The sequence below is a fragment of the Ascaphus truei genome, chromosome 2, assembly GCF_040206685.1.
Source record: "Ascaphus truei isolate aAscTru1 chromosome 2, aAscTru1.hap1, whole genome shotgun sequence".
Taxonomy (NCBI): domain Eukaryota; kingdom Metazoa; phylum Chordata; class Amphibia; order Anura; family Ascaphidae; genus Ascaphus; species Ascaphus truei.
In genome coordinates this window covers 450,509,295-450,520,193 of record NC_134484.1, presented here as the reverse complement: position 1 = coordinate 450,520,193, position 10,899 = coordinate 450,509,295, and the positions used below count along the sequence as shown (strand labels likewise).

General features: G+C 40.1%; 1 protein-coding gene across 1 annotated transcript in view; it reads right to left on the bottom strand.

Annotated features, from left to right (window-relative positions):
* Positions 1-2,264: 2,264 nt before the first annotated feature.
* Positions 2,265-10,899, bottom strand: part of XIRP1 (xin actin binding repeat containing 1) — a 50,648-nt gene continuing 42,013 nt past the window's right edge. The window contains 3 exon segments of the mRNA XM_075587922.1: positions 2,265-5,254; positions 5,301-5,354; positions 5,357-10,763. Coding sequence (XP_075444037.1) covers positions 3,474-5,254; positions 5,301-5,354; positions 5,357-10,763 — 7,242 coding nt within the window. The 3' untranslated portion in view covers positions 2,265-3,473.

Genomic DNA, 10,899 nt, shown 5'->3' with positions numbered 1-10,899 from the left:
TAATTATGGAAGTCACAGTGGAATTTTCCACTAGGCTTTTATTGTGGAGGGATATTGATCAAATACTGTGCGGTATCGGGAGCCTCTTATAAATGTGCACAACTGTTTCAGTAATTACCCCTTAACTACAGCAGCAGTTTCTCTTGTGCTGTTCACATACATTTAAAAAGTGATTAACTATGACGCAATAATCTACAGTGCTCTAATTTTTACACCTTTCAATTATATATTATTTCATCAGGAAAAATACATTAAGGTCTCAGACTTTTCAAGGTAGAGTTGAGTTGTTGTTTCCTGCAGAATCACATCCGTGTAACACCACAGCTCCTAATGTACGGTGACCAGAAGTCCCTGTTTACCTGGGACAGTCTCGGTTTTTTTTTTGTCCTCTGTGCTGGTGTCCCGAAATGTATAGAAATGTCCTGGTTTTCAGACGGTGCTTGCCGTCCGAGCTTGCCGTCCACACTTGCCGTTTGCGCGTGCGTGACATTTCTCCCAGTTTGTCCCAGGAACAATATGGTCACCCTAAACTGATGTCCCTACATTTGTACAACCCACAATGTAAAGCAATTATCACTGGCAGAAAGTAATATAAATATGCCATTGGTGAGCCAATCAGTATCGAGAACAAAGACATGACCCTGTCTGATTGGCTTCCTGGCAAGTCCCTGATCAGCAGCCATATTGGATGGAATAATGAAGAACAAAATGGGGGGAAGGGGTGTGCTGTTATTGTGTTACAGTAGCTGCTGCTGCTCTTGCTGTAAATTATATATATATACTAAAATAAGAAAATGCTACTATATAACCGAGAGCTTTCACCATATTGTAATATTAACATATCTGGGTGAGATGTATTACAGTAATGTTATGTCCAGTGGCACTGTATATTTGTTTCGAAATGAAAAATTAGTTTATATCTAAACGAATTCAGTTCTAAATAAAGAAATATTTTAGAAAAGGTGTCACAAATACAAATACCCTTTGTGAGCACTTTTGCATGTCTTAGATAGGTCCACGACCCTGTATTTCACCATAATCTCTTAGTATACAATGCTTCCAGTGCAGCCAGGGATTCTGGGTAATGACATGCACATTAACAATAACAGTGTCACTTTTTGCTTCTTGTCCATTTTAAGATGGGTCCCTGTAAGCAGTGCCTGCCGTGTTCAGAACTACGTTTCTGCTGAACTCACACTAGGGACGATAGTGCACCCCACACAAATGTCCTCCAGAAACTCGGCACTGCAAACACGTTCCTCCGGCACGCCTCCGTCAACGTGGTGACGTCAGAACAAAGAGCCCTACGTGTTTCGTCACTGATTATGCGACCATCAGGCGTTTGTGTGGGGTGCATCACCTCCCTAGTCCCCATCGGAAGCCCATGTTTACCAAATGACCTCATTACGGCTGGTGTCCTGGCTCATGATACCAGAGGCTGCTATTTGAGAATATTCTCAGACATGCGCTATTTTAACAGGTTTTTGTAAGTGCCATCTTTTTAGTTACGGTCTGATTAAATGCTTTGTATTCTGATTTACACTATGGAGCCTGCACTCTCCCTTTTTGTTTTACGCACTCTCTAAAAAAAGCTGACACACCAAATGGTACAATAAATAAGTCTTTACTAGCTCAACATTTCGGCTTCCCAGGGGAGCCTATTTCAAGGGAAGCCCTGATGAAGTCACCTCATAGTGCCGAAACGCATTGGGCATGGTCGTGATGTCACCCAATCGATGGAGTCAAACGTGCTGACGGTAGCATATGAAGGTACATGAGTCTGCATTTGGCTCTTAGTTTTGGATTGAGACGCTGGGAATTTGTACCCCGATGAGAATTTCTATAATCATGTAACCAGCTCACCAGCGATATCTCTGTACTGTGCTGTGGACTCAGTCGATACTCTGATTGGTGACTATGACTGGGATACAATCTCACAATGCTTACTATCACTCTATCCTTGTGAGTGCGTTTTCTTTACCCTTGATATCATATTAAAATTGTTTTTTTATTTTTTACACTATGGCGCACGATTCTCATTTTTGTGTTATATATATATATTTTATATATACACACACACACATACCTGATAGAAATAAACTGGAATAGTTATAGAACATAAGCTAGAGCTGGCTAATAGTTTTGTATACTACAGTACATATAATATTGTAGATTGATGCAACAACAGAACTGAAAGGATTTTATACAAAAAAAATGTAACTACATGGCATCTAATGAAAAAAAATAGCAAGTCCACAATGCTCTTAGTGTAAATGTATATCTTTAATATGCAACAATAAAATTAAGAGATTGTCACAGACATTTCTGTTGAGAAGATATAAAACAAGTTTATGATAAAAGAATTGCTATACAAAGTTAAGAATGTTTTCAAATATAAGAAATATCAAAGCATAAAACTCAAAAAACATCACTATTTATCTAATAGATAATAAATTATGATTTGGAATATTTAAACATTGTAACAAACATTTTTTAAAAAGCATCATACCTACTGTAAGATGAAACAGAGATCATATTTCATTGTTCTGTTTCTAGTACGAGGTTGTATTATAGACTCATGCAGGGTTTGTTTGAGTTTAGAGTATGCATTTCTGGGTATAGAATTGACATAGAGATACCTAAAGAAATATAAATGATTCACTGTGATTTTTTTCACAGATTCATATTATTATTTTTAGATAATGCTTGATGCTACTTTTAAGCACGTGAGGGACACTTTTTTGGTAAAGGTTAAAAACTAGTAAAAATACTGCTTTTCCAGCAAGCCTTTATTTTGCATTGAAAGTTAATCGGACACGTTTCACGTTGTGCTGCTTCTGAGAAGTGATAGATTAGAAAGTTGTAGTTTGTGTGCGCACAATATTAAACGATACAGCAGGAAAAGGGTGGCTACCTCCAGTGCTCAAGAGCCACCAACAGGTCAGGTTTTCAGGATATCCCTGCTTCAGCACAGGTGGTTCAATCAAAGGTGACTGAGCCACCTGTTCTGAAGCAGGGATATCCTGGAAACCTGACCTGTTGGTGGCCCTTGAGGACTGGAGTTGGCCACCCCTAGGCTAGGCTATATTAAATGTATGTGATATAGTGCTTGGACAGGTGTATATGTATCAATGAATGAATAGCTTATAACTGGGTTAAACATGCCATGTACTGCATGAGATTATGATTGTGCTGGTGTTGACAGTACCCACCGGTCATATACTGTAATACTGTCATATGTACGGCTTTGTCTTATTAGTAATTTGCAGTGATCTAAATAGGTACCAACCGTCCAACTCTATGATGTCCTTTTTGGACATTGCTACCAACAGACAATACATTTGCCTGTACAATCATTGACTTTACATCGGAAGACTGCACACAGATACTAGTCTTTTGCATATTTCAACTAGACAATTCTGACTATAAATATATACAAAATAGATAGTTTTTTTTATGACCCTATAAATAAATTATTTCTGACCTAATTTGGAATTGCCGAATGTAACAAACACCCCCCCAGTTTCCTTTGCTCGGCCATTGCACTTAGAATGTCCCACTGGTGGAATCACATGTCTTCTTAGTATGGGAGAGGCAGTTACTTCATATCGACTTGGCGCCGATACAACTTCATATGCTGAGGAACTCTGAGTGTCTGATTGTTGTGTAACTGTCGTCGATGTCTTTGATCGTGTCATTGTGTTGCCAAATTGATCCGATTCTTCATACTTTTCCGTCACAATCGTTGTTCCAATCAGTTTTGGCTTCTCAGGTCCAGTTTTCAGCTCTAGAACACTCTTCTGTCGCTGAGAATTCAGTGGACTTGATGGGGAATAGAGGCTAGCATTAGAATTGTGTGCAACAACTCCTCCTTTTGTGATACTGGCTAACCTGCCCTGAGAATAGCTGTCATAGTCACAAGCACTGCTCCACTGATTAACCTGGTCAAAAAACTGTTGTGTGCAATGAGGGCTTAATCCTTTTTGTACCTGGAAAGATGCACGTTGTTCATTGTCTCCAACATCTTGTTTGTGGTTGCTCAAATCTTGAGACACTTGTCCATTTTCCAAAGGCTTTGTAATGTGAGCGGATGGTAACAAGTCCCCAGTCTGTTCTGTTGGTTTCCTGGCAGCTGACTCGATAGTAATAAATGAAGGGGACGCAGGAGAAATGGCACGATGGGGAACAGTGGCTACAACCAGTTCTGTTTTCTTCTTTGCAGTTGTATCTTGTACATTCACACTTACCATCAATTTCTGTTCAGACAATGGTGTTGGTTTCTCAGCCTTGGCTTTGCTGGAAACAATGCTAATTTTCCGGATGTAATTGGTAGGAGCCACATTTGCAGAACTTCCAAGTGACTCTCGGAAAAGACCTGACAGCCCAGAAATATCAGATTCTGATTTTAAATTGGAAACAGAATAAAGGGCCTTTTTGATGGTTACTTCAATGTCTAAAAGTCTTGCCAAAGTCTGTTCCTTCAAATGTTTGATTTCGGCGCTTGCCTTTTCAAGATCCTCAAATGCGAGTTCCACAGACGACACACTTTCTGCATCTTCCTTCAAGAGCTCAAAACTCTCATCTTTCTGATGCTTCTTTTGCTTGAGCGGTGGCTTTGCCCCATCTTGACTGCTCACCACCCATTCCTGAACGTTCTCAAATAAACCCTTAACGGACCTCTCATCCCCATTGAAGGTCTCCTCTTCTAACTCTTCCACTTGATTCAGGATCTTTTGCAGCTCATCCTGTTTCCTCAAATTTTCAAAAATGTCCATGGCGGCATTTACGTTATCCTTCATTATCTCATCCATGTGGACAGATAACCTTTTGCGTTTCTCATCTTCAGTTTCCTTTTTTTTCTTTTCCCTCATTACCACTCCCTGATGTTCACAGTGGGGGATAAGGATATGGCTGTCCTTGGATTCTGTTACAGTAACCCCCTTTTTCCTTTGTGAAACTGATTGACCTTCACTAGTACGGAGCATGACTTTGTCACAGTTTACCTCTTTACTCAACAAATTCTCCTCTAAAGATGGTCCAAAGTCTTCCAGTTCCTGTGTCTGAACATGTAATTGATTGGGTGGAACATTACTGTCTTCACTTACTAGTTGGCCGATTTTTGATTCAGTGACATGAATTTTACACTCTTTTTGGTGCTTTTTGGATCTAAATAAGGAACTCTGTTGTTCCCTTTTCTCCTGGCTTATTTCATTAGTCTTGTGAAGAAGCATTTCTTTCTTACAGTCTGTTTCTTCTTTTGCGGAAGGAGATGTGCAGCATTTTTGGAGCAGGCCATCAACTGTGCATGGTTCCCGCATTGGCATGTGTTCTGGACTTGTGATGGCTTTGGAGTTACTATTATTATTTTGGTTTGTAGGCTTGGGATAGGAAGGAGATGAAGTTGATGTCAACGGCATCTTATTGCTCTGCTGTGAAGCGGGGCGGGCAATTGATGATAAATACTCTGGTTTTGGAGGTGGCACAGGCTTTTTTCTCGGTGTGATTAAAGCTTGGGATTTACTTGGGGATTTCGCATTACCATCTAGCCTCTTTTCACTTGTCTGTTTTTGAGCAGAATCATGAGTCTTTGTAATAGAATCATTCACCTTTGTAGATTCACCTTTTGTTGCTTCTATATTACTTGGCTTGGGAGGCTGACAACTTTCTTTTCCAATCACAGCAGCTGAAGAAGGAGGAAAGTCATTATCAGACCGTTGCATTGATTTATTAGTAGCCTGGTTTCTAACCTGCTGAGCTTCATTGCTTAATTTACTTACTGAATATGACTGCCCTGCATTTCTGTATATCATAGCTGCTTTAAAGTCCCCTTTTGATACATTAATATTGGATTTCTCCAGCGATTGCAGGGTAGACTTTAAATTACCTCTCACAACTTGCTCTCTTTCTACTTCTTTCTGTTCTGATGAAGCACTCTGCAGTGCTCTGATAGCTGCCTTTACATCTCCTCTGACCACATCTTGCTCTCTTTCTTCTTGTACTGATTGCATGTTATAATCAGAATCATTAAAGGGATTTACAAAGTGTTTCGGTGGCTTAGGAGAATCAACTCCATCCTTAATGCTAAGTCCTGCACTTTCCTGTCCAGCTTCAAATACTTTCTGTACCTCTTTCTCCTCCTCCTCAGAAGCACTGACCTTTTTGGTTGATGCTGTTGACTTCTGAAGACTTGCATACGACTTCCGTGTTTCCTGAGCAGAGGTCACGGCACTAGCTGCATGCTTTGAGGTGGCCCCTTCTTGATATTGTAATGCTGGTTGGACAGATACCACCGATTTTCCTTTAACCTGCTCATGGCGAAGTTGAATTTCTTGTGTACTTTTCTGAAGTTTGCATTGAACTTGATGTTGAATGGTTTTTGCTTCAGCTGTGGCTTGTCGGAGATCGAGGAGTGCGGCCTGAAGATCGCTTCCACTGGTGCACTCTTTTGGTGGTGTCTTGCAGGTGGTCGCCCCAACGAAACACGTTTTCTCAGATGCACTAAGGTTCTCCTTTGCAGTAAGAGGGTTGGTTGCGGTTGCCTCCTGCAATGCAGTGTTCATTTCTTTTGCATTCCTTGGCATAGTGTCTCTATTTTCTATTTTATAGCATTCATTTTTAGCCTTTTCAAGTGAGTGTGTTGTTACTTTAATATCAACAGGCAAACTAACGACATTCTCCTTTATTGCAGGCTGGATACATGAGTAGAGAGTAGAATTTAATCCGGAGTCCATATTTACACATTCAGTTCCCTGCGTGCTTTTGCTTTGGTTTTCACTTTCTTTCATTGTTTGATGGTGTTGTTCCAAAGGGACTTTATTCTCTTGATGTATGGGTTTAGTATTTTCCCTTTGAGAAAGCATAAGAGCTTCTATTTCAGAATCTGCTTGAAGGTTTTTTAAGTATCCCAGATCTCCCTTTTCAATGCAGCTTGTGTACAAATGGACATTTCCTTTCTCATTTTGCTCTCTTATGACTGACGCTGCAGGTCTGTGCTCTTGACTAGAAGCAAGGAGGCTTCCTATGGTCGATTTTACATCCCCCTTGACAATCTCCTGTTGATCAACATTGAATTTACATTGTGACGAAATAGAGTAGATTATAATTTTCACTGAGCCCTTTTCACTTTCTTCCATTATAATACCAGTCTTAATGGAAGCATCTTGGTTAAGGAGGACTTGTAGACCTTTAGCTACATCATCCCTGACATGTCCTTCTTCCTGGTCTCCTGATTCACTTGGACTTAATAGCTGCAGCTTGGTGACTTGGAGTTCTCCCTTATTAATTTCTTCGACCAGCAACCCATGTGCCTCTACATCAGTTCTGTGAAGCAACTGCAACAATATTCTTTGCAGATTACCTCCAACAATCTCTTCCTTTAGGATCTCCGCTGCGGCTTGATTCATTAATTGATATTTTGCCATTTTTACATTTCCACCATCAAAATTTTCAATAATAATCCCATGATATTGAATTGTTTTGCAGGCACAAAGGGCTTCTAGTGTATCTTTTACCGTTATTTCTCCCTGTTCAACACTTGTTTTGGGGCTAGAGTAAAACTGGTCAAGAGGTGTGCTTTCAAACAGCCATGTTGTGCTTTTAACATTGGCCTGGGGAGCCACTTCCTGGGCTTGAGGAGTTGTGGAAACTTCAGTATCTTTGAGACTATCTAGCGGCTGAGACTCAAATAGCCAAGTACACCGCTTTACATCGCCCTTTTGGTTATCTTCCCGCTGCACAGTTATTATACCACGATGCTCTTCAGACTCTCCTTTCAAACAATCAATAGGCTGGTTTTCAAAGAGCCATGTAGATGTCCTGACATTTCCTTTTTGGACATCACTGACACTAACTAGTCTAACGTACTTCTTCTGGCTCAGTTGCTGTGATTCAAAGAGCTGCTTGTTCAACTGGACATCTCCCTTTTGTACATCATCAACGGATTTCATGAGGTGCTTCTTATCATCAGTGATGGAATCAAGTGGTTCTGTTTCAAACCTCCATCGAGCAGACTTGACACAACCCTTCTCAATATCCTCTTGTGTCACTGCTCTGATCACAAAAACCTCCTCATCTTTATTGAACCTATCAAGAGGTTTTGTTTCAAACAACCATTTTGCACCTCTTACATCACCTTTCATAACTTCTTCTTTCTTTACTGATGTAACCTCGTGATATTCTCCTTCTTTGTCTTGAATAGCATATAATGGTTTGGTTTCAAACAGCATAGTGCAGGATTTAACATCACCTTTGCTTACAGCTTCCTGTACTTTCTTGATCTCTGTTTCATCAGACTCCTGTTGGATCTGGTCTAAAGAGTATGTTTCAAAGATGAACTTTTTTCCTCCAACATCTCCCCCTCTGACATCATCTTCAGGGGGAATTTCTTCAAATCCGTCCTTATTATTTGCCATTGAATCCATAGGGCAGTTTTCAAAAAGCCAAGTAAATTTGTTCACAGAACCCGCCATGATGTTTTCCTCTTCAGGTTTATCTCCCTTTATCAAACTCGTGCCCTCCTTGGGTTTAGATTCAAACATTTCCTTCACTCTGGAAACCTCCCCTGATTGCATTTCTACTCTGCTTGAGTATCTGATTATTTTTTTCAATTCACTTCCAGAGAAGATATTGTCTAGTGGCTCAGTCTCAAACAGATGCTTGGTGGTTTTCACATCCACCCCCTTCAAGTTATCGTTTATGGCAGTGCTGACTTGTATATACCGTTCTTCAGTCTCTCTCAAGGAGTCTAATGGTTGAGTTTCAAACATCCATGTGCAAGATTTCACATCCCCCTGGGGTTGCGATTCTTTTTCCAGATTTTTCTCTGCTTTGTCATATAGCATATCAACAGGCTGTGTTTCAAACAACCACCGACATTTCTTAACATCCCCTTTTTGTGAAACTTCCTTCTGAACTGAGGAGTGCTTTTCAGTTGCGTTCATTTCTTGATGAATTACATCAACTGGTTGTGTTTCAAAGAGCCATCTTGCTGTCCTCACATTGCCAGATACTATCTCCTGCTTTGTGATACCTTTAATTATATCAAGCTTGTGGGTGCTATCATTAAACTGGTCTAATTGTTTGGTTTCAAACATCCATTTGTAGTTTTTCACATCACCACTTACTACCTGGTCTCGACTGACAGATGTAACTTCATGAAAATTGCCCAAACTGTCCTCGATGGCATAAAGGGGTGTTGTTTCAAATAGACTTTGATTAGCTTTTACATTTCCTGCTTTTATGTCTTCTTGATTGGAGACTAAGATACTTCTAGTATTTTTAATGCTGTCCAGGGGAAGAGTTTCAAATAGGTTCTTAAATGATTTCACATCTCCCTTTATAATTTCCTTTGTGTTGTTTGCTTCTGACTGGTCTTCAGTAGATGTCTTGGAAATGCTGTCCAGTGAACATGTTTCAAACACATGTTTCCTGTGTTTTACATCTCCTTTTTCCTCATTCAACAGCTCAAGTTTTTTTAACTGTCCAACTTCAAAATTGCCTTTAAGTTTTTCCATTGGCTGGGTTTCGAATAACCACAATGTAGATCTTACATCACCTGCAAGTACTTCTTCTTTGGAAGAAACTTTGCCAGTAGATTCACTTTGCATTGAGTCAATAGATCGTGCTTCCAAGAGATTGCCATGCTTGATTCCTTCTGCTCCTTGGATAGTATCTGGTAATGCCTGAAAAACGCCTTCTTCTATGTGTTCTTTTATAGTGTCCAATGGTTGAGTTTCAAATATCCACTTTGTAGCACTGACACCCCCCTTTTCCATTTCTTCCAAGGAAATACCTCGAATAATCTGAACACTAGACGTATCTTTGTGAATAGTGTCCAAGGGTTGAGTTTCAAATAACCATCTTGCTGTATTTACAGTATTGCTCTGAGTTTCTTCTCTGCAGATACTTTTGATTTCATGAATATTTCCTGTTTTGTCTTTAATTGCACACAAAGGCTCGGTCTGAAAAAGTTTGACGGTTTTCTTGACATCACCTTTTAGCTCCTGTATTTCAGACTTAAGTTGCAGAATGCTGTGCTCTTCTACTGAGTTGCAGCGACCTATTTCATTTAAGGAATTTGTTTCAAAGAGATGTTTAGTGCCTTTTACATCTCCCCTTTCAACTGGATCTTTTAAAACTGCTTCTTGGACATCTGTCTCATCAGGATAATTTTTATTTAATGAGTCAAGTGGCTGTGTTTCAAATAACCACAAGGCTGTCTTTACATCACCTTTTCTTTGGTCTTCCCCAGATACTTCAGTTGCAGACATGCGGTCACCCCCGCATGGTTGCCCTACAAACTTTAGAGATGTATTTTTTACATTGCCGCTAAGTACAGTCTCATCTTCTCCAAGTTTTTTACTGCCTTGGTGCTCCCCGATTGAATCCAAGTTCCAGTTTTCAAAGATCCAACGCATGGACTGCACCTCAACGGGCATCACTGCATCCACATTGACAGACGTCTGTTGGTTTGGATCATCAGTGTTTAATATTTCCGAGAGATCATCGGTAACGGCATGCTCTAAATTTTTTCTCAACTCAGGATGCATGTGACGGTAAAGCCGTTTCAATTCATTAACTTGCCGTTGCTCATGGAACTTGGAAAATGATTCTTTGGGGGGAGGTAACGGCAAAAAGCTTTGTTCTTGGCTTCCAGATGATAGAACGGCGAGTTGAGCCGAGTCAGGAGGTGGTGGAGGAGGCATCTCAGCTTCTACTTTCTTTTCAGTATTTTTAGATGAGGACTTCACCACGCTGTCTGCCATCTTATGGAGTAAATACAGGTGTTTTAACACAATTTCCGCCATTGTTCCAATAATGTTGTTAGTATTATAAACAAATGATTAATTGCACATGCTGTTCTCAAACATACCTTTGCTTCAGTACAAGACAAAACAAACA